Below are 27,528 nucleotides of genomic sequence, written 5' to 3'. Positions count from 1 at the left end.
CACACACACACACACACACACACACACACACACACACACACACACACCCTCCCTCCCACTTCAATTTGAAGGAAAAAAAATCCAGTCAGCTACTGAGTCTTGATATTGATGTGTTTCTAGAAACCAAGGGTATAGAAAAGTTACTCTCCCCATGCTCCTTCGCTCCAGAAGATCCCCAAATGGGGAACAAGAGATCAAGGAGCTGTTAACATTTCATACTTCTTATTCTGAAGATATAAGTGAATAAATTTTCTGACAGTTGTGATATGTAATGTTTAGCCCAACGTGAGAGATTAGGAGGGCTGGGAGTGAGCACTCCTGAGCTGGCCCCGCTGCGATGCACCCTGGCGTCTGGAGAACTCGGCCCAGCTCTGTCACTACCCTGGGAGCTGCCAGGTCTCCCCATCCTGGACCCTGTAGCCCCCTGCACCTCCCAAGGTTATATTGGGAAGACTCAGAGAGTGAAGTATAAAGTGCTTTTACTATTGTAAAGAAGCTTTACTTGGCCCTATCTGAAAAGAAGCTTTACTTGGCCCTATCTGACACATCCTAAACCAATATTAAATGTTTCAGTTTCTTAGGGAATCGGCTATTCAGGACATTTCGAAGCCAGACTACCAGCTAATGCTAAAAATCAAGCAAAACAAAAATAAGGGAACGGTAACTTTGGCACAAGACACACCCAATGCAGGCAGTCATGGGGCATGACTTTTTTACCCAGAAATGCAAACAAGTGGCCTTCCATGCCCCAATTAAAGAATCCCAAATAGGGGAGGGTTTCCTGCCAATGTGCAAATCCCTCAATACTCCCTGAGTCACGTGGCTGGCCAGTCCAATCCCACCATGACTTTCCGAGTGCAAGCCTCGTCTAGTTTTTTGCTTAGTTGAGTGTCACTGACGCCCTTTGCCACTGAGATCCCTGTAAGTCAGTACAGAACAAATGGCTACTGCACATTGAGAATGACCTCCCTTATGCCCCTCAAATAAACAGAGGCCACCAAAGGGGGAGCTCTAGCCTTGGCTTACTCAGAGAAAACCCTTACACTCTATTTTCTATGCTTTGAGCTGTCCAAACCTATTTCTCAGCATCTGAATGAAAAACTGCTTTGTACTCCTGTATTTTTAGATTGTATTTGTCCACAAGCAATCACCCCATTTTGAGAAAGTCACATCTGGTCTTTCCATGGTCTTTGACATGAGAATCTGACAGGCATGGTGCCCTTTTAAACAGCAGCTGTCAGCTGAACGCCCTGCAGTGAAAAATAAACGTTTTGGGGGACTGTTTCTTTGGTTCCAAAAGTCAAAAGGTTGCTCCTAATGACTCTGAAAAGTGGGAAGGAGAAAGTTCCCCTTCCCTGGTTTGAGCTCATGTCTAGCTGGATGATGGGACCCGGTTAGAACAAACAAATGCAGGGGAATATTCTAATTCTCAGTTTTGTTTCAGAAGTTGTTAGGCTGTGGCTTAAGCAGCCCACGTGAAGAAAATATATGAAGGATCTTGTGCTTTAAGGTGAAAGGTTTGAACAAGTCCTGCAAAATCAGCTCCACTGTGGTGGCCTGAGTGTGGCATTGCTTCCTGTGTTCTCAGAAACTCTAACCAAATATTGCAGCCCACTGATCTTGATCACTGAAGGGGTCTCTGGAGTTGCATGTCCTTGTCACATAACGAAGAGGCCCTTGCTGATCCTTCCTTGATTTAGAGGGAAAGGATTTGCTTTCTTTCTTTTTTTTTTCTTTTTTTTTTTTTTGTGACAAGAGTTTTGCTTTTGCCGCCCAGGCTGGAGTGCAGTGGCACCATCTCGGCTCATTGCAACCTCTGCCCTGGGTTCAAGCGATTCTCCTGCCTCAGCCTCCTGAGTAGCTGGGATTACAGGCGCCTGCCAGCCACGTCCAGCTGATTTTTATATTTTTAGTAGAGACAGGGTTTCACCATGTTGGCCAGGCTGGTCTTGAACTCCTGACCTCAAGTGATCCATTCTCCTCGGCCTCCCAAAGTGCTGGGATTACAAGCATGAACCACATGCCCAGCCTCCTTTCTCAATTTGTATCTTTAAGCTCCAACCCCAGAAGCATGAAAGAGTCAAACATGTTAAAAAATACTGCTGTTTAATTTTCTAGTAATATCTTTTAAAAAAGCTGATACATTTAGATGTTTTTTTCATCTTCTCAGATCTGCCTCTGAAACCATTGCAAAGCAGGTATGCATCTTAATTTTTCAGCACTGCGTATATATTAATGGAGTAAAAGCCACTCTGAGGAAGCACGCCAAGGACATGTCCCCATGTGGGCACACCCCATCGGCATCATCTGGGTACCCAGGAACTTGAATGCAACTCTGGGATGCTCACAGCTAACTTTATGCCCTTGCATTCTTTTTTCTATGAGGAACAGTTATGATCACACAGCACTGAAAACGGTAGACACAAAAGGCCTGCGTTTTTCTTTCTTTCCAATTTTTGCCCTTCCAGCTTACACTTCTGTTCCCATTCCAGTGATGCATTTATTCCCCAGCTACCCATAATGAAAAATAGTTCTGTCATTTACCAAGCCTTACATTCAGATGCAAATGATTGGCTTTATACAACTGTTGCAAATAAGGTACAGTGTTCATTGATACAATACGTTTCAACTGCAGGTATGTTGAGCACACAAGCAATCACCGTATTGTATTAGAGACATTTTATTGAAAATGCGAAAATAGGAAATGTATTATAGCCTAAAATAAATTACATAACATATACAGCATATATTTATATCTTTAAAATATTTTTTTGTTTAGTTTCTTTCAGTTTAGGAATTTTGACTAAACAATTTAGTGAACTGTGTCTATAATTTTTTAAAGGAAAAAACCTGCTTCCAAACTTAGAAAAATATACTGCACTACATGGATTTCAAATGCATCATTTCAGGGAGGATCACATAGTGACTCTGGTACCATTATAAAATGTCTTGCTTTATCATATGGTGTGGGAGGGAAGTACGGTAGTACATTCTGAATTACCTGTACCGCATAGTTATGACGAAGGATGGCAGAACCAGGTAATACGTCTACTTCAAAAGTTACCCTACAGCAACCTGGCATTAGAATGCTGGATTAAAGTTAAAGCTTCAGTTCACTGTAAAAACTAAAATGCAAAGTTAGAACGCTCCATGTGACACGCTCTAGTGCGACCTTCAGGACAGGCAAGGGAAAAGCAAGCCTTCAGGAAAAGTCATGCGGCAGGGGCTGGAATCTGGAGATGCGCTTTTGTGACAACTTAAAGTTAGCTCATGTATATACACAGTGGGGGTGAGAACTGACAGCTCGCTCAGATCTAGGAAAATGCAAAGGGAAATGCTATCGTTCAGCTGTGTCAGTTTGCTGCCCCCGTGCCATTTCAAACCTTTCTACAGGAGATGATACCCATCCGTCAGCCAGGTGTGGTCACAGGTCTCCATTCCTCAGTGTGAACGGTAACTCCGGGCTGCAGCCTGCTGCCCTCCTCCTGCACGTGTGGAGTGGATGGTTTCGAACTCTGAGGCGGAAGGGAAATTTAAGAGGCCACTGGGGCTCCATCTCTTTGTACAGCCATGTAACTGGGAAGCAAATCAAAGGAAGCCGAGCTTTAACCTGTTGATTCTTAAGAGTGATGGAAGGGGACAGGAGAGAGTCTGTGGCCTGCTGTGCGGGGTGACCGAGAGGCGCTGGCACAGCCGCAGTCCTTTGGTTCCAAGAGGAGATTGTCCAGGGGAGGAGGACACAATGGCGACCATGAGGCAGCTGTGTCTTTTGGGTTTTCGTGAAGCAGGGCACGAAGTCAGTTGTTTCGTTTGATTTTACATAGCAACAGTAAAGACCATCCACTAGGTCCCCCCGTCAGTGTGAGCATACCCAGTATGCTAGAGAATTGACACGAAACCTTTAAATCAAGGCCTCTTTCATTACCAAAAAAAAAAATATATTAAGGAACAAAACACGATGGGAGAGGGAAGAGATGATGCTGAAGTGACATCCTGACTGTCCCTGCAGGGCCCATGGTGTCCCGTGCCTTATTCATTCTCCTCTCTCATCTCCACGATGTCTGTCACCTCCTCTGTCGGAGGCATGTCCGTCATAGCGGAGTCCTCCCCCTCTGTGGCCGACTCGTTCTCCATCTTCTTTTTCTACACCAAAGAAGACTCATCAGTGTGGGGCTGTGGACGGGGACACTGCACAGCAGAACCACCAGCAGGGAGACACCACTGGGGTCTCAGGGGACCCCCTCGCTGCCAGCTTAAACCTTCTTATGCTTGGGGTGGCCTCATCTCTTTTGCATCTTAGTTCAGCGTGTTCCTTGCAGTTTGGTTGTCTGTGTGCCTGCTGTGCGCCTGGCGCTGAGCTAGGCAGGCACTTCAGAGGACACCATGTCCCACCACCCTGCCCCAGATAACCCACCCCCTGCTGCCCTTTCCAGTAGGGGCTGTGCTCTCCCCAACTCCTCACGGTCACCTGCAGACTGCTTTCCCTTCTTCCTCCCTAAAGACTCAAGCTTGGAATCTCACGTTATCAGAATATTCTACCTTGTACAGCATCCTCAGTCACCTCTGGGATAGCTCCAGGCCTGCTGTCATTCTCTCCCACTCACTGTCCTAATTCCTGGTCACGTCCCTGCCATGTTGCCTGTCCTTACAATAGATGGCCTCTCAGGGATCAGGCTCTCAGCCCCAGCCCACCTCAGCCACTCCTGGTTCACCACAGACCTTGCCATTATGGACATGTTTGGCACTACCAACAGGCCAAGGCAAGGACACTGTCCTCTGTCTGCCAACCCCGCTAGTCCCCCATCCACGGATCCTATCATCCCTTCACTGTGTCCACCTTTTCAGTGTCCTCTCCCTCCCGCATCAGCTTACATGACATGGTCTGTAATGACCATCATTTCCCTACCCTGTTTTTCTTTCATTATATTTGCCAGGCAAAGCCCCAGCTGTGCTGCGGTTCAGATTGTTACCATCTCAGCCCGTAACACTCAGCTGCAACGGCTGGGGGAGCCCAACAGCAGGGGCCAGCCAGTGTCCTAGGATGTATATCACATACCACAAGCAGGCTCTCTGAGAGGCCTGGCCGTCACCCTGCTGTCCTGGCCAGTTCACTCGGCCACTCTCCTGACCAGCTGTTTCCCCACTCGTGTCCTCGCTCTTCCACCCTCTAACACCTCCCTTTTCTCAGATGATGATCTGGCTTCCTACTTCACTGAGATAAATAAGCAATCAGAAAGGCACTGGCACAAGCTCTCCAACTGCATCTCTGCTTCGGTGTGACCAGAGATGCCGCCTGAGCTCCTATCTTGGGCTGCCCAGTCCTTGTGTACACAGCCACGTTGGTCCCACTGTCCCCTCCCCCATTGGCAGCATTGCCCTTCTGCAGGTCATTCCCTGAAGCAAGCCACAGGCCAAACCTCACCCCATCTTCACTGGCCTTCTGAAATCCACGTCCACACCTCTCTCTCCTTTGGAGCAAAAGTCTTGAAAGGGACTGTCTCTACTCACTGCCTTCAGTAACTTTTCCCCTTTTCTCTTACCCCACTCCCATTAGGCTTCCAGCTGCCCTAAGCCACGAGACTAGGGAAGGTCACTAAGGATCCCCCACTGATGAGCGCCACCATCCAACCCTGGTCAGTGGCTGCACCGGCCCTCTTGCACCCGGGAGGACACTCCTGGCTCCTGGCACGACTGTCTCACTCACCTGTTTCCGATAGACATAGCATGCGGCGATGGCGACCATGGTGGATTCTCCCACAAAGCCCGCCAGGAGGGAGCCCACGCCCAGGGTGGCACCATGCACCCTGCAGATGAGAACACAAAGGCGATTTGTCTGTTCAGGCCAAGTCAAGGCACAACTGTCAATGCCAAAACCCAGGAAAATAAGTGTAGCCTAGAGACAGCCGAGACCAGCAGCGTTGTCCATTGGCTGGCTTCATAAGGGCGGCGGCTAACAACATAATGTGTGAGGGGAACTAGGAACTCAGGGCTAGGCTGCCTCCCCACAACTGCACATGGATCCCACAGCACTTCCCACCCTCCCCAGGACACTGGGAGCTCCACGAGCGCAGGGACCATGTCCTTCCTCTCTTTTGGTTGTCACATCCAGCAGATGCTAGCACCCGTGCAGGACAGGCCATGCCCCAACAGGAGCTCAGTGGCTATTACTTGTGTCTGGGCCTGACCCCAAAAGCACTTTCTGGAAGGGATCCCAAGAGGCTCCACCTGATGCCTAGGCAGACATCATTCTGAATTTCTGATCTAGACATGCCTGGGGATTTCCCATGGAAATGTAGATCTTAGATCTCTGGACACAGTATTTAAGTGGCAGAAGGACCCATAGCCCCAAACTCCCTGACCACATACCCCAGGTAGGGCAGGACCACGAGGCTGGCGATGAGGACGATGATCCGCAGCACAGAGCTGGGGGCCAGGACGAAAGTTTTCTTCAGCGTCATCAGCCACCCGGTAAGATGCGCTCTCACCGTGACTGTAGGGGAGCAGAGGATTCATTAGCCGTGCCCGCATCCCCGCCCCATCCTGCTGCCTCTGGCCCAGCGCAGCACGTTGGAGAGCCAGGGGCTGCCTGGGACCCTGGCTTTGCTGCTGAGGCCCTGGCCACCTCATCTTCCTGCTAGGGTTCCCAATCCCTGCTCCTGAACCTGGGCCCAGCCCCTGGGCCTGCCTCCTCACAGCCCTTTGGGTCTAGACTGCTGGGGGCAGGCAGGCTCCTTGCTCCACTGGGACGGCGTCTTCCAGGCAGCCTGGCTGCTCCTGTCTAATCCTGTCCCTACGCCCGCCCAGCCTCACTCTCTGATCATCCACCCCTAGAAGAGAACACTCAGACAAAAGTGGCAACGTGACGAGCCTCTAGTGTGATGACGAGCCTCTAGTGTGATGCCGGGTGAGCAGAAAAGCTGGCACCAGAAGCCATCTTCCCTGCCTGTGGTCAAAAGCACATGGACAGAGTGATGGGTAGGAGGAGGAAACTGCATGTCCCCACTTACCTCTGTGCCTTCCCTGGGCTGGTCCTGACCACTTCCACCCTTCTCTTGGTCCCTCTCCTAATGGTGTGGCCCCTCCTCTGGCATGCTGCCATCTTACAACGGGCCTCATGGCTTCCCCATGCCCTGCCTCCTCACTGGATCTCTGAGATGCAGGAGGGCCATGGGCAGCCAGCGGGGAACTGTGGAGAGCACGGGGCTGGCCCTTGTCAGTAAGAAGGCCCTGAGCAACTAGATTTCATCTGAAACTGGAAAGGCTTGAGAAAGCGCAGGGCAGGGCCTGACCTCCCTGTGGACAGCACCAGGCAAAGGCTCTTGGAGGAGAAAATACTCCTTCCTGGGATAAAAACTCCTTTCCAGGATATGCTGGTTTGGAAGGAAGCCTGTGTCATCTTCTTGGTCTAACAGTGTGTCCTGTCTTCCCCCTGGTAGAAGCCTTGTATTAATTTTAATGAGGCTCATTTTCTTCTCTTAGGCAGACAGACAGACCCACTGAGGTTTCTGACCAAAGGAGAGAGTCAGGGTCCCAGGTGTCTGCTAACCGGGCTAGTCCAAATCCAACAGATTGCAAAGAGTGGCAGGGCCTGGCAGCTGTCTGAAGCCCTTCATCTTACAGGCAAGGAAGTGGAGTCCAATGGAGATTAAAGGCAAACTGCATACCCAGCTACAACCTGCTCCCAGCTGGGCACTCCAGGCCCCTCCTCTGGTCACAGCCGTAGGAAATTAACTGCATGTGTCTCAATCTGCGAGTGCAGCTTCTTCTAGATGGTGCCACCTTCCAGAGCTTGGTTCACCCTGTGTCTACCCAACAAAGTCCAGATGCCATCCTGGTGCTGTGATCTTCCAGCCATTTCTCCATTTCTGTCACAGTCCAGAAAGTGATGCTGCGAGGCCTAAGAGCAAGGGCCACCCCATCAGCCCTGGCCTACCTGGGCTCCATGGCTCCTCTCTTTCTTTTCTTTCTTTCTTTCTTTTTTTTTTTAAACAGCATCTTGCTCTGTCCCCCAGAGTGGAGTGCAGTGGCATGATTTTGGCTCACTGCAACCTCTGCCTCCTGGGTTCAAGCAATTCCTGCCTCAGCCTCCCAGGTAGCTGGGATTACAGGTATGCACCTCCACACATGGTTAAGTTTTTGTATTTCATAGAGACGGGGTTTCACCATATTGGTCAGGCTGGTCTTGAACTCCTGACCTCAGGTGATCCAACTGCCTTGGCCTCCCAAAGTGTTTCCTAGCCCATGGCTCCTTTCTTAAACTCATTGTGGCTTTGTAGATTCTGGCTTCCCAGTTTAATGATTTAGGTGGATCTTTTTGGGAAAATGATTTTTGGCTAGGTGATACACTTGGTACAGAATTTAAAAGGTACACAAGGGAATAGAGTATAAAGGCCTTCTTCCCAGTGCTGACTTCCCAGGCCCTTGGCCTGCTTCCCACAGGCAACCACTGTTAGCAGCTTGCTGAGTTACTTATAGAAAAAGAATGTAGCTATGCAAGCACTTAGCACATCCATATGATGATACAGACATACACGTGCTACATATTTGTTATGGAAATGGTTGCATACTAATCAACCATTCTGCAACCTGCTTTTCTCATTTAACCTAGAACGACCTCATTCTTGTAGGGTATACCTCATACCACTGTATCAGCTTGGTGTAATAACTTTCCAGCTGGCTCTTGTCTCAGCCATGGGCGGTTCCTTTCTGGCCATCCATCATCTGGCTTCCAGTTGTCCTGGAGTCTCCCTTTCTCCAGCAGTCCTTCCCTTTGTATAGCTCCAGGCCTTAGCAATAAGCTCACTCTATTTTTCTTTTTTTGATTTCACCGCTGAAATTAATGTACTGTAAAACTGGCTTTTTGGTGCATAGTTGTGAGAATTTTAATACATGAACCCATTTGTGTACTACCACCACCACAATCAAGACAGAGGGCAATTTTGGGTCTACTTTCTTCACTATTTTTGCAATCACTGCACTTTTAAAAACAAGTTATACAGCCAGGCTCAGGCCCGTAATCCCAGCACTTTGGGAGACAAAGGTGGGCGGATCACTTGAGGCCAGGAGTTCGAGACCAGCCTGGACAACATAATGAAACCTTGTCTCTACTAAAAATACAAAAATTAGCTGGGTGTGGGCGTGGGTACCTGTGGAGGTTGAACAGGAGAATCGCTTGAACCCGGGAGGCAGAGGTCGCAGTGAGCTGAGATTGTACCACTGCATTCCAGTCTGGGTGACAGAGTGAGACTCCATCCCAAAATAAATAAAATAAAAACAAGTTATACCTGTTTGGTATACTTCTTGAACTTTTAACATACTGGCTAATGTCTTTGCATCTTTGTAAGCCACAGTGAAATTTTACATTTGTGTTGGTGACACGATTGCAAATATTTCAGAAGAAAGATTTAATGAGGCATGAGGATAAACAGGAATGTTTCTTTCGTTCTGTTTTTCTTTACCTGGAACTGGGAAGAAGGAGAAGATCCTCAAAGGAACAACACAGAGTTCTGCAAAGGCAAAGTCCACTCCGATGATGTCTATCAAGATTTTCTCGGACACGTTGGGTGTCCAAAACATCACGAAACAGAGCTGGGGGAGAAAGACATTGAATAGGGTTGTGAGGAAAAGGTGTAAGTGAGTGAAATGAGCCAGTCATGTATGGCACAATCCCGGGAGAGCTGCAAGAGGGACAGGCGGCCTGACTGGGTGGCAGGCATGCTGGTCCCAGAGCTGCCACCTCCTTGCTTGGCCCTCTCCTGACCACAGAGGCCCTGGTCCATGTGCCATGGCTGCCCCCAGGAGACACCCACAGCAGGGCAGATGTGGCTCCCCCAAGAGTGGGTCATTTCTGAATGGGTGAGCAGGCCCGTTCAGAACCAGTGTGCTGTGGGGCAAGGCTTAAGGAGAGTGCCACACAGCTCAGTCAGTGCCGGGTGGACAAGTTTATTCATATAATTTTTACAGCTTTAACAAATAATAAAAAATGACCTGAAAGTACTTGGATGTGTACAGACCACACAGAATCAGCACACATAATGAAAATGGAAATATTAATATTTAGAGTAAGGATCAGCCTACGAACCTTTCAAGGTCTAGTTAAGAGATGAGACAGCAACAGAATGTGGGACTCTGGAATGCAGATGGGCAGCTGGTAAACTGATGTAATGAATGCAGGAAAAGGAAATCTTGAACTTGAGGGGGAAAGGGGAGCTCTCCCCCCACCTCCCTTCCCCAGAGATCAGAAAGTGTAACACAGGTCCTTCCGGAGATGGGGTGAAGGCAGGGTCCAAAGCGGGTTGGCTGGAAGCAATCCATCCACAGCTCCCGCTGTGCAGCTGGTGATGACATCTCCCCGAATTTGACAGGACACAGGAGTTGAGTCTCTGGATGAGGTAAAACAGCAGGGTACCTGGCATGGCTGAGGGCAGAGTTACTACAGGTTGAGTAACCCTTATCTGAAATGCTTGGGACCACAGTGTTTTGGACTCTGAATTTTTCAGATTTTAAAATATTTGTATTATACTTATAGGTTAAGCATCCCTAATCCCGAAATACGAAGCCCAGAATGCTCCCATAAACATTTACTTTGACAGTCATGTCAGCGATCAAAAGTTTCAGATTTTGGAGCATTCTGGATTTCCGATTTTTGGATTGGGAATACTCCATCTGTACACGGAAAATGGGAATTAAGAGAAAGATGACATTTGCATGTTCTGGCTTCCTCCCTCTTCTATGCTCCCAGAACATAGGAAACTAGTTGAGTTCTTCCCAGGCAGGAGACCAGAAATGGTCTCTAAGGAGTCTGACCAGCCCAGGAGAAAAGACGTAAAGTTCCTGAAAATTAGTGTCTCCCAGTGAAGCGGCTTCACTCGACCAGCCATCAGTGAGGCCCTCGCAGGTGATAAATCTCATTCTGGTGCACACTGCTTCCAATTAACTAATAGTATCTGGATAAGGTATAATGGGGTGGGCTTGGGGGTAGAAGGCAGAGTTACTACAACTAGTAACTAGTGCCCCACTTATCAAAATGAGCAGCCAACCACGGAAAATCAGACTTTGACAAAGTCCTCCAATGTGAGGAGTTCAAAACAAAAGAAAAAGCTGGCCGGGCGTGGTGGCTCACACCTGTAATCCAAGCACTTTGGAGGCCAAGGCAGGAGGATCACCTGAGGTCAGGAGTTCAAGAAAAAGCTACAATTTAAGAGGAAACAAAGACAATATGGTTGGTGGGGGGTGGGGGGTGAAAAGGAAAACTTTTCTCCACTGATATTCCCAGAGAAATGGGAGAAGAACTACACCCATGAAACAAGAACAGAAGGAGAATGTTATAAAGAAGACATTCACTCTGGGTGCAGTGGCTCACGCCTGTAATCCCAGCACTTTGGGAGGCTGAGGCAGGTGGATCACCTGAAGTCAGGAGTTTGAGACTAGCCTGGCCAACATGGTGAAACCCCGTCTCTACAAAAAATGAAAAATTAGCTGGGCATGGTGGCACCTTCTGTAATCCCAGCTACTTGGGAGGCTGAGGTAGGACAATTGCTTGAACCGGGCCGGGGGTGGAGGCGGTGGAGGTTGTGGGCCGAGATCACTCCATTCCACTCTAGTCTGGGCAACAAGAGTGAAACTCTGCCTCAAAAAAAAAAAAAGAAGGCATTCACAGAACAAAAAATTTCTAAGAATTAAAAAGATGAAAGCAGAAAGGAAAATTCACAAGTTAACAATTAGATAAGTTTAGGGAAGCCTGAGACATGGAGACAGAGCAGAAGGCATGCAAATACAGCACAGGAGAACAGTTAAAGAAACAAAAGTCCAACATCCAAATAACAGGAGTTCCAGAAAAGGGGACAGCGTAAATCTCAGACTGAAAGATACCAGTTTCAGGACTGAAAGGGCCCATCTGGGGAGGTGGTGCAGTGCACAAGAAAAGCCCTATCAGGGCACGTCACTGAACACCACTGGGGACGGAGAGACGGTCCTATGAGCTTCCAGCCTCAGGTTTCTCAATAGCACTGAAAGCTAGAAGACAAGGAGCAGTAAGTTTCAAATGAAGATATTTCTATTCTAGAACTCTAAACCAAACTATTACTCCAGTGTGTTTAAAAGAAAAATATTTTCGGCTAGGCATGGTGGCTCACGCCTGTAATCCTAGCACTTTGGGAGGCTGAGGTCAGGAGTTCAAGACCAGCGTGGCCAACATGGTGAAACCCCGTCTCCACTAAAATACAAAAATTAGCAGGGCATAGTGGCAGGTGCCTGTAATCCCAGCTACTTGGGAGGCTGAGGCATGATAACTGCTTGAACCCAGGAGGTGAGGTTGCAGTAAGCCGAGATCACACCACTGCACTCCAGCCTGGGTGACAGAACGAGACTCCGCTCAGAAAAAAAAAAAAAAACAAGAAAAGGAAAGTACTTTTTCAATATTCAAGGTCTTAAGTTTTACCTCCCATGCATACTTTTTCAAGAGGCTATTGGTGGGGTTGCTCTGCGAATGCAAGTGAGTCGTGGAGCGGAAAACAGAAAGGCACGGGTGAAGCACAAGACAAAAGCCAGGGGAACGTCTGGGGCGGAGGTGAAGGCTGCGATAGGCCCACAGGTCAGCTGATCTTCCCCGGAGCAGGGAGAAAAAGGCTCCGAGAGATGCCAGCTACCTAATGTGCTTGAATACCTGAGATTTATACCACGAAAGGAAAGTGTGGGAATAACTTAGTGTTAAGTACAGAGAAGGCTAAGAAAAATGATAATTGAGACAATTATTAAGTCCAGGAAAAACTACAGCTGTTTGAGAAAGGAAGGGAATCAGGGCTCAGCCGTCAGCGTTTATTGCAGTCATAATCCATCAAGAGTTGGGGAGTACCTCCGGGAGTAGGAAAGGGATGAGGGAGGTGGGCGGCGCTGGAAGAGGTGGACTGGGGACGTGGCTACTGTGGGTAACAATCCTGACAGAACTTACTTGCAAAACTTGGTGCTGATTTAAAAAATCTGAATTTAAAAGTGCAACAGCATAACTTTGGAAGATCCTGTTAAAAACTTGCCAGTTTCATCAAATATTTATCTCCTTTTCTTAAAATGCAAGTGATTCTTCTCTAAAATAAAACTGAATACATTCTAAAATGAATTACAATAGTGTCAGAACAGAACACTGCAATTTTAGAATATGACATTCTTTTAGGCTCTGAGTACATTAAGTTTCATGGATTCAGGCAAGCTCTATTTACTATGTCATGTTGACATATTCAAGAAATACACTGGAGATCTATTATAAATATATTTCACTTTTTAAGTGCAATAGAGCCATTCCCCCATGTGTTTTCAGCATCTGGGAAAGTATATTCCACTGTTTTTCAAAAATGGCAGAGGTACTATCATTTAATCCTACTGCCTGATGACAGTACTCACACCTCATTTTTGACACGAAGGAAAAAATACTTCCTTCGGTCTAGCAACTTGATGCTCAGGGACTTTATTATCTGAATGCCCTGGACAAGTGGCCCTGTTACCTTTTTCCCACTGCGAAGCTACTAGCCTGCAACGGTGACACATCGCACACAGTCACAGCCCTGATGGCAGCAATTTCATGTTACAGTTCGAAACAACACTGAGCATGGAGTTGGAACACTATTTCCCTGTCCGTATCCCACCCCCACAAACACATGGGTCATCCCTACTTCCAGCTTTGCTCTATATTGGGCCCCCAATGTGTCCCATAGCAGTAAAACTGTAAAGAACTGAACTAAGGGATGACTGCCTCACCGTCTGGTCTGGCTCTGTGCCTTAAAACCTACAGAAAGTAAGCCATTCTGTTTATCCCAGGGTTAGAGAGACCTAGGCCACATATTGCTAAAAAAAACTTAAGCTTCCAGGAGAGCCATTGGTGTGCTGTATTTATTTTGCAGCCAGCAATGATCTGAATGTGAGATAATGCCTCACACAAATGTTGCAACCTCTCTAGGCTTTGCAAAATCCTTGGAAAGTGGCTCTTCTGTTCAAGGAACCAGGGAAAAAGGAGGGTGTAATTGCATGTCAGAGAGAAAGATGGCACAAATGGGCCTCTGTGGCAGACAAGCCAGGTCATCCCTGCACTGGGGTCTTGATATGGGTCATGTTCGCCTGAAGGCGTTTTCCTGTCTTGTGGAAGATCAGTTAAATCTCTGGAGTGGAAAGTCCAGTTTGACGACACAATAATAGTGAGTGCGTCCACATCACATTGACATCAGTATCAGCCAAGCTGTGTCAGCAACCACAGTTCTGGTACCTTGAACACAACCACGGTGTTTGGTGGATTTCTTTCTTTCTTTTTTTTTTTTTTTCTTCTTTTTTTGAGATGGAGTCTTGCTCTGTCACCCAGGCTGGAGTGCAGTGGCACAATCTTGGCTCACTGCAATCACTGCCTCCTGGGTTCAAGCAATTCTCCTGCCTCAGCCTCCTGAGTAGCTGGGACTACAGTCACCTACCACCACACCCGGCTAAGTTTTGTATTTTTAGTAGAGATGGGATTTCACCATATTGGCCAGGCTGGTCTTGAACTCCTGACCTTGTACAGATCCACCCGCCTTGGCCTCCCAAAGTGCTGGGATTATAGGCGTGAGCCACTGTACCCAGCCCTGGTGGATTTCTAATAGGAGCTTCCTGGGATGGTGGCTCAATATTCCATTTCTAAAATTCCACAGTATGATCCAACTTGGCACCACGCAGTTACTCTATTCTTTATCTGGGTCTCTGTGCTGAGCACACCCTAAATGCCCCTTGTCAAAGCCATGTGCCAACAGAGGTGCTTCTTCAGTTTTCAACCACATATACCCACAGCCCAGACTGGGTTTTCATGGGCTGTCAGAACTGGAAGCTGTTAGTCTGATCTGGGGCTTGAACAATCACAGGTAACTAAAGAGGAGGAACGCCACATTTATCAAAGCCTCCTTTCTCGCCCTCCCTTAAATCTCTGAAGCTCTTTCCATGCTTCCAGTATGAAAATGCCACTTCACTTTTCAGCAAGTTTTTCAATGAGTGGGTATTTCTTGCACATATAACTTAGGTATACATGTAACTTAGAAAGGAATACATTTAACTTAGAAGTGGGTATGGTGTTTATTAAAAGCTACAGTACCTATCTGCAGGTGAGCTCTCCCTAAGCAAAGTACTGAGCCCTATCATAATAATCAGAATACATTTAACCAGTCCATTTCAAAAAACAGGAAGCTTTAGAAGTTCTCTTGACAAAGAGTATTTCAGGAACAGTGTCATTTTAATAAGTTCACCCAGAGGAGTCTCAGCTCAGAACATGCCTCCCAGTTGACCATGACGTGCTGTGTTCTTCAAATATTTGCAGAGCCTAATGACATTGACTTTTCCAAACCAGAACACAACCCTAATAAACTCCTAACAATGAACAAGAGTTGTTCCTTTGAGCGGCTGCAGGGGTGGATTTTTTGCTGTCAAGTTTGCTGTCAATATTCTTTCATTAGGACACAGCCTTCAAAACAGAATAATCCAGACAGTGCCCAGATCTTGGTTTTTCTATTTATTCTTCAATAAAAGGAATAAGGGCTCCTTGGAGAATGACTCATTCTAGGACTAGGACTAAGGCAAAGAATATGCAAGACGATTTGCTTGGAGCATCTATATTACGAGAAGGAAGGACATGCCCCAAAATAAAAGAATGGGAACATGACAAGGGACACAGAAACCAGGCAGAAGGAGCTTTCAAATGGCCAGAGCAAAGACAATTTGGGCAACAAAATAAGTACAGCAGTATTGAATTATATTCCTAAATAGAAAATAAATATCCATGAGTCCATAGGGATAGAAATAAAAAAATGGCAGCGAAGGGACAAATGTCCTGCCCAGAACTCTAAGTAATTCATTAGCTAATCCCCTCTAAGGCGGGCAGAGCAGACCTTCCTGCTCCTTCCGAGGAACTTCCTTCTCAAGAGCGTGAAAGGAAACGCATCCTGACAGCAGAGGAACGCGGCTGACATGACCCCAGCCATGTAATCAAGGGCAACATCCACAGTGGTAAGTCAGGTTGACAGCACATGCCCTCGATGTGAGGAGAGTGGCACTTGGTCTCTGTGGTCTTCCTCCCCAGAATCCCTAAGCCCAGTCTTAACCATGAGACAAACTCCAGACAAACACACATTGAGGACTTTCTACCAAATACCTGACCAGAACTTCTCAAAACTGTAGAGACCTTAAAAACATGGAAAGTCTAAGAAACTCCCAGAGACCAGAGGAGGCTATGGAGGCATGATGACTAGACATACTGTGGTCTTGGAGGGGATCCTGGAGCAAAAAGAGCTCATGTGAAAACTATCCAGTGCAATCCTAACGAACCATGGAGTTCAGTTCACAGTCACGCACCAGGGCTGGTTCCTTGGTTGTAATGTGTGTGCTGTAGTAAAGCAATGTGAGTGAGGGTGAGGGGTCTATGGGAACTCTGCACTATCTCTGTAAACAAATAAACAATGTTTCTGTAAATTGAAAGTTATTCTTAAAAAAAAAAAATTAATTAAAAAAAGAAGGGCTGGGCATGGTGGCTGATGCCTGTAATCCCAGCACTTTGGGAGGTCAAGGTGGGAGGATTGCTTGAAGCTGGGAGTTCAAGACCAGCCTAGGCAACATGAAACCCCCATCTCTACAAAAAAAAAAAAAAAAAAAAAAAGAAGAAAAAAAAATTTAGCCCCATGTGGTGGTATGTACCTTTAACCCCAGCTACTTGGGCAGCTGAGGCAGGAGGATTGCTTGAACCCAGGAGGTCCAGGCTGCAGTGAGCCAAGATTGTGCCACTGTACTCCAGCCTAAGTGACACAATAAGATCCTGTCTCTAAAAATTAAAGGAGAAAAAAAGAAGAAGGAAGAAGAAGAAAGAAGAAGAAGATGATGGGACAGATCCAAGACAGTGGATTAGGAGCAGCTCAGGATTGCAGCTCCCAGCGAAAGCGGGGAGGGTGAGTGGATACCGCATTTCCAGACAGATTTTTATTGCCCACAGACCAGGAGATTCTCAGGTGGAGGAGCCCCACGGGTCACCAGCGCGGCTGTTTTGGCCCACACAGCTGTTTCGGCCAGCCCGGCCAGCATGGCTGTGTCGGCTGGAGCAGCTGTTTTCGCCGGTGCCCCAGAGAGGCGGTTCTCTGTACAAAATACACAGGTCCGGGCATCGTTTTAGCTGGTGATTGGAGCTTGGGGAAGACAGAGTCGCCCATTCAACTGATAGAAAAGGGGGCTGAAACAGGGAGCCAGGCCAAGAGATTCCCAGGCAAAAAAGCACCACGAATCTCAGCATGGCTGTTTCAGCCAGCGCAGTGAGTTGCCTCACGGGAAATCACACAGATCTGGGTGCCTTTTCAGCAGGCAACTGGAACACCTGGGAGACCAAAACAAACAAACAAACAAAAGGCTCTGAGGCAGGGAGCCAGGGATCAGGCTCAGCTAGTCCCACCCCCACAAAAAAAACAGCAATCTGAAATGCTCTGGATTGAGAGTTTCACAGCAAGCACAGCTGAAGCTGGGATGGTCCAGCTCTGTGGAGGAGGGGCGTCCACCATTACCGAGGCACTCCACCACTACGGAGGTAGTCCGCCATTGCTGAGGCAGCCCGCCATTACAGAGAGGGTCTGCCAGTACAGAGGTGGGCTGCCATTGTTGAGAAAGTTCTAACTATACCAGTATAAACAGGACTGCAGGGAAGTTCACATGGCAGCTGGGCGGAGCCCACAGCAGCTCAGCAAAGCCTCTGCAGGCAGACAGTGACTAGGCTGCCTCCTCGCTGGGCATGGCAGCCCTGAAAAAGGCTAGCAGCACAACAGAAGCTCATAAATAAAGCCCTAACTCTCCGGGACAGAGCACCTGGGAAAAAAAAAGGGGGGGTTACGAGTTCAGCTATAGCAGACTTAAACATACTTGCCCAGCAACTCTGAATGAACAAGGGTGCTCACAGCTCAGCATTTGAGCTCCTATAAAGGACAGACTGTCTCCTCAAGCAGCTCCCTGACCCCCGTATATCCAAAGAGTCATCTTATAAAGGAGAACTCAGACTGACATCAGGTGGGTATCCTTCAGGGACAAAGATAGCAGAAGAAAGTGGTAGCAACCCTTACTGTTCTGCAGCTGTGGCAGGATACCCAGGCAAGCAGGGCCTGGAATGGACCTCAGCAGTCCTACAGCAGAGGGGCCTGGTTGGTAGAAGGAAAACTAAGAAACATAAAGAAATAACTTCATCATCAACAAACTGGATGTCCACTCAGAGACCTAAACTGAAAGTCAACAACTACAAAGATGACAGGTGGATAAATACACACAGATGGGAAGAAACCAGCACAAAACGGATGAAAACACCCGAAATCAGAACACCTCTCCTCCTACAAGGGATCACAACTCCTCACCAGCAAGGGAACAAGGCTGGATGGAGAATGAGTGTGATGAATTGGCAGAATCAGGCTTTATAAGGTGGGTAATAAACTTCTGTGAGCTAAAAGAACATGTTCTAACTCAATGCAAAGAAACTAAGAACATTGAAAAAATATTTGATGAAATGCTAATGAGAATAAACAACTTAGATAGGAATATAAGTGAATTGATGGAGCTGAAAAACACAACACAAGAACTTCATGAGGCATGCACAAGTTTCAACAGCTGAATTGATCAAGATGAAGAAAGGATATCAGAGGTCGAAGATCAAATCAATGAAATAAAATGAGAAGGCAAGATTAGAGAAAAAAGCGTAAAAAGGAATAAACAAAGTCTCCAAGAAACATGGGACTATGTGAAAAGACCTAATCTACATTTGATAGGTGTATCTGAATGTGACAGAAAGAATCAATCCAACCTGGAAAATACTCTTCAAGATATTATCCAGGAAAACCTCCCCAACCTAGCAAGGCAGGCCAATATTCAAGTCCAGGAAATACAGAGAACACCACAAAGATATTCCTCAAGAAGAGCAACCCCAAGGCACATAATCATCAGATTCACCAGGGTTGAAATGAAGGAGAAAATGCTAAGGGCAGCCAGAGAGAAAGGTCGGGTTACCCACAAAGGGAAGCCCATCAGACACCCAGCAGATCTCTCAGCAGAAACCCTACAAGCCAGAAGAGAGTAGGTGCCAATATTCAACATCCTTAAAGAAAAGAACTTTCAACCTAGAATTTCATATCCAGCAAAACTAAGCTTCATAAGTGAAGGAAAAATAAAATCCTGTACGAACAAGCAAGTACTCAGAGATTTCATCACCACCAGGCCTGCTTTACAGAGCTCCTGAAAGAGGCACTAAACACAGAAAGGAACAACCAGTATCAGCCACTCCAAAAACATACCAAATGGTAAAGAGCATCAACACAGTGAAGAAGCTGCATTAACTAATGGGAAAAACAGCCAGCTAGCATCAAAATGGCAGGATCAAATTCACACATAACAATATTAATCCTAAATGTAAATGTGCTAAATGCCCCAATCAAAAGACACAGACTGGAAAATTGGATAAAAAGCCAAAACCCATCAGTGTGCTGTATCCTGGAAACCCATCTCACATGCAAGGAAACACAAAGGCTCAAAATAAAGGGATGGGGAAGATTTACCAAGCAAATGGAGAGCAAAAAAAGCAGGAGTTGCAATTCTCATCTCATATTTAAACCAACAAATATCAAAAGAGACAAAGAAGGACATTACGTAATGGTAAAAGGATGAATGCAACAAGAAGAGCTAATGATCCTAAATATATATGCACCCAATACAGGAGCACCCAGATACATAAAGCAAGTTCTTAATGACTTACAAAGAGACTTAGACTCCCACACAATAATAGCGGGAGACTTTAACACCCCATTGTCAATATTAGACAGATCAACGAGACAGAAAATTAACAAAGATATCCAGTACTTGAACTCAGACCTGGAACAAGCAAACCTAATAGACATTTACAGAACTCTCCACTCCAAATCCACAGAATATACATTCTTCTCAGCACCACATCACACCTACTCTAAAATTGACCACATAATTGGGAGTAAACCACTCTTCAGCAAATTAAAAAGAACGGAAATCATAACAAACAGTCTCTCAGACCACAGTGCAATCAAGTTAGAACTGAGAATTCAGAAATTAACTCAGAACTGCACAGCTTCATGGAAACTGAACAACTGGCTCTTGAATGTTGACTGGATAAACAATGAAATGTAGGCAGAAATAAAGATGTTCTTCGAAACCAACGAGAACAAAGACACAACAACCAGAATCTCTGGGACACATTTAAAGCAGTGTCTAGAGGAAAATATATAGCAATAAATGCCCACATGAGAAGCAAGGAAAGATCTAAAATCAACAACCTATCATCAAAATTGAAAGAGCTAGAGGGGCAAGATAAAAAAAACCTAGCAGAAGACAAGAAATAACTAAGATCAGAGCAGAACTGAAGGAGATAGAAATACAAAAAAACCCTTCAAAAGATCAATAAATCCAGGATCTGGTTTTTCGAAAAGATCAACAAAATAGAACACTAGCCAGATTAATAAAAAAGAAAAGAGAGAATAATCAAATAGACGCAATAAAAAATGATAAAGGGGATATCACCACAGATTCCACAGAAATACAAACCATCATCAGAGATTATTATAAACATCTCTATGCACATAAACTAGTAAACCTGGAAGAAATGGATAAATTCCTGGACACCTGCATCCTCCCAAGCCTAAACGAGGAAGAAGCCAAAACCCTCAATAGACCAATAATAAGGTCTGAAGTTGAGGCAGCAATTAAGAGCCTACTACCCAAAAAAAGCCCAGGTCCAGATGGGTTCACAGCCAAATTCTACCAGACATACAAAGAGGAGCTGGTACCTTCCTTTATGAAACTATTCCAAACAATCCAAAAAGAGGGAATCCTTCCCAAATCATTTTATGAGACCAACATCATCCTGATACCAAAACCTGGCAGAGACTCAACAAGAAAAGAAAACTTCAGGTCAATATCCATGATGAACATAGGTGCAAAAATCTTTAATAAAATACTGGCAAACCAATTGCAACAGCACATCAGAAAGCTTATCCACCATAATCAAGTAGGCTTCATCCTGGGGATGCAAGGCTGGTTCAACACATGCAAATCTATCAATGTAATTCACTAGATAAACAGAACCAAAGACAAAAACCACATGATTATCTCAATTGATGCAGAGGAGGCCTTTGACAAAATTCAACAGCCCTTTATGCTAAAAACCCTCAATAAACTAGGTATTGGCAGAACATATCTCAAAATAATAAAAGCTATTTACGACAAACCTACAGCCAATATCATACCGAATGGGCAAAAACTGGAAGCATTCCCTTTGAAATCTGGCACTAGACAGGGATTCCCTTTGAAATCTGGCACCAGACAAGCCAGAGCAATCAGGCAAGAAAAAGAAATAAAGGGTATTCAAAGAGGAAAGAAGGAAGTCCAACTGTCTCTATTTGCAGATGACATGATTGTATATCTAGAAGACCACATCGTCTCAGCCCAAAATCTCCTGAAACTTATAAGCAACTTCAGCAAAGTCTCAGGATACAAAATCAATGTGCAAAAATCACAAACATTCCTATACACCAATAACGGACTTAAAGAGAGACAAATCAAGAACAAACTGCCATTCACAATGAAAATTGTGAATAAAATACCTGGGAATACAACTAACAAAGGATGTAAAGGACCTCTTCAAGGAGAACTACAAACCACTGCTCAACAACATAAGAGAGGACACAAACAGATGGAGAAACATTCCATGTTCATGGTTAGAAAGAATCAATATCGTGAAAATGGCCATACTGCCCAAAGTAATTTACAGATTCAACACTATCCCCATCAAGCTACCAATGACCTTCTACACAGAACTGGAACAAACCACCTTAAACTTCATATGGAACCGAAAGAGAGCCTGCATAGCCAAGTCAATTCTAAGCAAAAAGAACAAAGTAGGAGGCATCACACTACCGGACTTCAAACTATACTACAAGGCTACAGTAATCAAAACAGCATGGTACTGGTACCAAAACAGAGATATAGACCAATGGAACAGAACAGAGGCCTCGGAGGCAACAGAACATATCTACAACCATCTGATCTTTGACAAACCTGACAAAAACAAGCAATGGGGAAAGGAGTCCCTGTTTAATAAACAGTGTTGGGAAAACTGGCTAGCCATGTGCAGAAAGCAGAAACTGGACCCCTTCCTGACACCTTACACTAAAATTAACTCCAGATGGATGAAAGACTTAAACATAAGACCTAACACCATAAAAACCCTAGAAGAAAACCTAGGCAAAACCATTCAGGACATAGGCGTAGGCAAGGACTTCATGACCAAAACACCAAAAGCATTGGCAACAAAAGCCAACATAGACAAATGGGACCTAATCAAACTTCACAGCTTCTGCATGGCAAAAGAAACAGTCATTAGAGTGAATCGGCAACCAACAGAATGGGAAATAATTTTTGCAATCTACCCATCTGACAAAGGGCTGACATCCAGAATCTACATAGAACTAAAGCAGATTTACAAGAAAAAAACAAACAAGCCCATTTAAAAGTGGGCAAAGGACATGAACAGACACTTTACAAAAGAAGACATACATGAGGCCAACAAACATATGAAAAAATGCTCATCATCACTGGTCATTATAGAAATGCAAATCAAAACTACATTGAGATACCACCTCACGCCAGTTAGAATGGTGATCATTAAAAAATCTGGAGACAACAGATGCTGGAGAGGATGTGGAGAAATAGGAACACTTTTACACTGTTGGTGGGAGTGTAAATTAGTTCAACCATTGTGGAAGACAGTGTGGCAATTCCTCAAGGACCTAGAAATGGAAATTCCATTTGACCCAGCAATCCCATTACTGGGTATATATCCAAAGGATTATAAATCTTTCTACTATAAGGACACATGCATACGAATGTTCATTGTAGCACTGTTTACAATAGCAAAGATCTGGAACCAACCCAAATGCCCATTGATGATAGACTGGACAGGGAAAATGTGGCATATATACACCATGGAATACTATGCAGCCATCAAAAATGATGAGATCGTGTCCTTTGTAGGGACATGGATGAACCTGGAAACCATCATTCTCAGTAAACGGACACAATAGAAAATCAAACACTGCATGTTCTCACTCATAGGTGGGTGTTGAACAATGAGAACACACGGACAGAGGGAGGGGAGCATCACACACTGGGGTCTGTGGGGAAATAGGGAAGGGACAGCAGGGGGTGGGGAGTTGGGGAGAGATAGCACGGGGAGAAATGCCAGATATAGGTGATGGGGAGGAAGGCAGCACATCACACTGCCATGTGTGTACCTATGCAACAATCTTCCATGTTCTTCATATGTACCCCAAAACCTAAAATGCAATGAAAAAATTAAAAAAAAAAAGAAGAAGATGATGATGACAACGACTCATAATCCACTTCTCTGTTATTTGACGGACTCTGATTCTTTTTCTGAGGACCAACCATTAACCACGCAGTGTCTGCTTTGAACTCTGAAATGCTTATGTGCAGCCCAGGACACATTCATATCTAGTAGAGTGTAGTCCCCTCTCAGTCTCTTATTCTGGATGATCAAAGGGGGGACTTCCTTATTTCTTGAATCATATTAACCTCTTTAGAAACTAACCACCACTGGGTTGTAGCTTTTTTATTCACAACCTTTAAAATACAGTTTCCAGTCAGCATGTGAGCCACAGTCACAGTTTCCAGGGATGATCTGGTTGAGCCTAACGCTGATGATGACTCAGATCAATGAGTAATTTAACATTTTTGAGCGGGCTTTAACTGTATGCTTTAACTGTATAATTCTGTCTTGGGGCAATACTCAACGTTTATTTCTAAATCTGCATATCATTGAGCTAAGTCATGAAAAACTTTGACCACATATTCAGGTCCCCCAAGAGAGTGCAGAGGTGATGAAGGAAGCCACCAACCTTGCAGAGAGTGTCCTCTCTGGTTCTCACTACGCTACAGTCCGAAACAGCTTGGTTTTCTAAGCTAAGAACCACAGAAGGGGGATTTGAACCAAGACCTGCTTCCTCACTGGCAGAGTGGGCCATGCATGGTCCCCGAGCTGCCCTGGGGACAATCTGACTGTCTTTCCAAAGAATTTGGAACTGGGATCTGAAGAAGCCAGTTGTACCCTTTAGCACTTGAACTAAGAAACATGCAAACCGGCCACAGTGGGACAGCCATTTCTGTGAGTCCTTAGAAAACTCTACCCACGAGGGCACACTGCCAAGTGCTCAGGTGTTGACTTAATTTCGATAAACTTTTAACCACATTTTGAGGGACTCACAAAGGCTTCTCCATTACCCTGAATAATGAGAATTAGCAGTACATGAGAGATTCTTATCCCCTGCATATAGAAAAAGTAAAACCATGCAGCTGTTTTGAATAAAAATCGTTGGCCCTGGACATCATTTTTATTTGGTGCTTTTACTTCCAATAAAAAGATTCAATATACGTTTAATTGTGTTGAAGTCCCCACTGGGCAAGCCAGTGGTTAGCCCTCGGCAACGCGGAGTGTGAAGAGGAGGTTGGGGCTTGGCACTGGCGCCTGACGGCCAGGCTGGCGCGCCCACCCAGCTGTGTCTCTCTGGTGTCTCTAGGTGAGTTCCTTGAGCACCCCAGCCTCGAGGCTCTTCTTTGAAATGGGGATAGTGTTTCCCTCACAGGGATGGTGTGTGGAACTGAGCTGCCTAGAGTGCCAGTCTGCCAACTGTGGACCGGTCCACACTGCCATAAGCAGCTGACTCCATACAGTAAATTGATGGCTGGCTTCCTTCATGAAGAAAGTCTTACCATCCAATCAACACCAGCCGAACTGAACAGCATGCCTGGTGGTCAAGTTAGTCACATTCCAGTTCCAGCTTCTTACCCCATCACAGACCAGACCTCCAGCACTAGTCAGCGAAGTCCATGCCTGAGAGCACCGTAGCTTGCACAGAACGCTTTTCCAGCACTGGCACACCACACGTGATCCACAGATGTCGGCTGTAGGTATTCCAGAAGGTTCCCAGGACGACATTCTAATAAAACACTAGCAGTGGAGTCCTCTGGAGGTGGTGAGATTAGGACTGATTTTCCTCTTTGTACTTCTCGGTGGCTTCCACAAAGAACATGTATTCTTTTTTATCAGGAAAACATTTTTAAATAAAACGGAACCCTGTAGATGTCTTCACAGATATCATCAAACTTCAAATGTGCTTGGGACAGGAACGTGAGAAGTCTTGTCTTGCAGGAGGGGCAGCTTTCAGAAAGTGGCGGTCGGCTTGGTTTTCACAGCCAGTGTCTTGAGAAACTGTGTCCCACATGACCCCATGAGGAAGGCACACTGATCTGATATACTTAGGGGTGGACAATATTAGACAACACACATGCTGTCTTGCGTGACTTTCCAGAGACAGCTGACGCAGCCTTAAGGAACACTGTTTGGCCTTTTGGTTCTTAGCATCAGATTGCACTAGCTGCACACGTGTAAGGAAGGAGGACAGTTCAGGAAAGGTTTCACAGGTCATGGTCACGACTCTGGCTTTCACTTGGAGGGGCATGAGAGCCACGGCAGGTTGTGGGTGGAGAAGAGGCAAGATCAGATTGACACTAAGGCAGCCTCACTCAGGGCAAGGTGGGGAAGGGCAGAATCAAGCATCTTCGTCAAGGCTACTTCGAACATCCAGGTGAGAGCTGGCAAGGGCTTAGACTGGTGCGGAAGGGAGAAGAACCAATGTAGAGTATGAAAGACGGAGCCGGGGAAGAGGGAGGGGAGGGAGGCAGGAGGCTGGGGGCGTGGCTGCCCTGTCCTCATGGTGGTTTCCTCCTCACTCGTGAGCTGTCCCGTGAGCTAGACGGGGCCTCTCTAGGAGTGTTCCTGATGTTTGCATTACTTGATAAGTCCCAAATGGAACAACGCAAATCCCATCAAGTCACACTCTCACATTCCCAATTTAGAAGGAAAAACAGTGCCATTTTACCAGGGTGAAGATGCCGAAAGCAGTAATGTGTGAAAGTAGCCAATGACTTCCATTTCTGGTGATTGGCGCTTAAGGGATACACACCTGTAGCCACTGCCAGAAGGAATGGGCTCTTGGAATTTGGCTGACCTGACCTCAGAAAGGTGAAAAGCCACCTGTTCCTGGGACAGCACGTGAGGGGATCACGGGAGAGAGGGACACTTCCACGTCCGCGTTGTGCCCAGTGGGAGAAAGGGAACCTCATAGGAGGAATGATGATTATTACCATCACAGACAGTGGGGACACGGGAGGGACTTTTTTAAGTAAGGGCAGGCTAGCAAAAGTTCTAGTTGGCTGACATAGGGGTAGCAAACCACAACAACTATTTACAATAAGTGAAAGTAAATGACATCTATTACTGAAACAGGACTTGGTTCTCTAAGCTAAGGAGCTTGGAAAAGCATATTACAACGTGTTTACATAAAATTTAATGCCCTCCATCTAGCTTGTTGATAATCATCATAATAATTATAAATCTGCCTTGAATATTTCCATAAGGGAGTTGACACAAACATCAACAGTTAGAGCATATTCATGGTAAAAAAAAATCAACATTTTCAGATGTAGTTTTATCACCATCTTTTTTAAGAATATGAAACCTAAATCATTCCTGCTATCATCTAGGTTTAATGAAATTGCCAAATGCACATGCTGCATGAAAGCAATGTGTCTTTTGGATCTAAGACGACTTCCTAATTCCTAGTAAAGCTGCATTGGTGGAAAGAAATGACATATCCAAACAGCAGGGGGCGCCATGCACCAAGTCGGCAGAGGGATGTTCAACTCCTATTCCTTTCCTCTGCAGGTTTAATCCTTTCCTGGTTTTTCTCATGGATCTAAAGACTATTGAGAAAGTTCCACACTCCAGCTTCTGTTTAGCCTTTCCTTCTTCTTGACTATTAATAGTCAACTTGGAACTTGTTTGGGGCTGGGGGAAGGGGACATGGGGAGTTACCGTTTAAAGGGTACAGAGTTTCAGTTTTCAACCTGGTTACGGGCAGATGGTGATGACAAGCAGCAATGTGAATGGACTTCACTGTCCCTTTCAAAATGGTGAGGATGGTACATTTTATGTGTATTTTTCTACAATAAAAAAAAAATTAAAAACATTGGGAACAAGCACGCTCTGCTTGTTCATTTGCTCGTTGCTTAAATGACACATGTGTGCCTCTGCCCTGGTGTCTTATTATGAGGGCTTAGGTAGAGTTTTGGGGACTAGCCTTTATTGCCTTCATCTCGCCTAAATTTCCCCCAAACAAACCAATCAATCCCTCAAATCAAATCTGCTATACGTGCTGACATAAAGTGCAAATTCTGGATTCCTGCAGCTTCCAGAGAGAAGTGTGGAGGGAAGGCAGAGGTTCAGTGCAAAGGAACTCTCTCACCAGTCACTCTGTGCCAAGAGGGCTCCATATGTGATTCCATATCATCTTCACACACTCCCCAGACAGATGCCTTATTAGTTGAGGAGGATGTAGGGCCTACAGGTACTGT

The 27,528-nt window shown here is 45.8% G+C and overlaps 1 protein-coding gene across 1 annotated transcript in view; it reads right to left on the bottom strand.

The window, feature by feature from the left end:
- Window positions 1-2,087: 2,087 nt before the first annotated feature.
- ANKH (ANKH inorganic pyrophosphate transport regulator) overlaps window positions 2,088-27,528 on the bottom strand; it is a 165,093-nt gene continuing 139,652 nt past the window's right edge. Inside the window, exons 9-12 of the mRNA XM_032279076.1 lie at window positions 9,459-9,588; window positions 6,367-6,490; window positions 5,705-5,804; window positions 2,088-4,143 (exon numbers count right to left, since the gene is read on the bottom strand). Of these exons, the coding sequence (XP_032134967.1) occupies window positions 4,030-4,143; window positions 5,705-5,804; window positions 6,367-6,490; window positions 9,459-9,588 (468 nt within the window). The 3' untranslated portion in view covers window positions 2,088-4,029. The remainder of the gene's footprint in view (window positions 4,144-5,704; window positions 5,805-6,366; window positions 6,491-9,458; window positions 9,589-27,528) is intronic.

This window comes from Sapajus apella, unplaced genomic scaffold, assembly GCF_009761245.1.
Source record: "Sapajus apella isolate SASKATOON/1434 unplaced genomic scaffold, GSC_monkey_1.0 scaffold11, whole genome shotgun sequence".
In the NCBI taxonomy this organism is placed as follows: Eukaryota; Metazoa; Chordata; class Mammalia; order Primates; family Cebidae; genus Sapajus; species Sapajus apella.
Note: the sequence above shows the minus strand (reverse complement) of the source record. Positions and strands in the feature narration are given on the sequence as shown.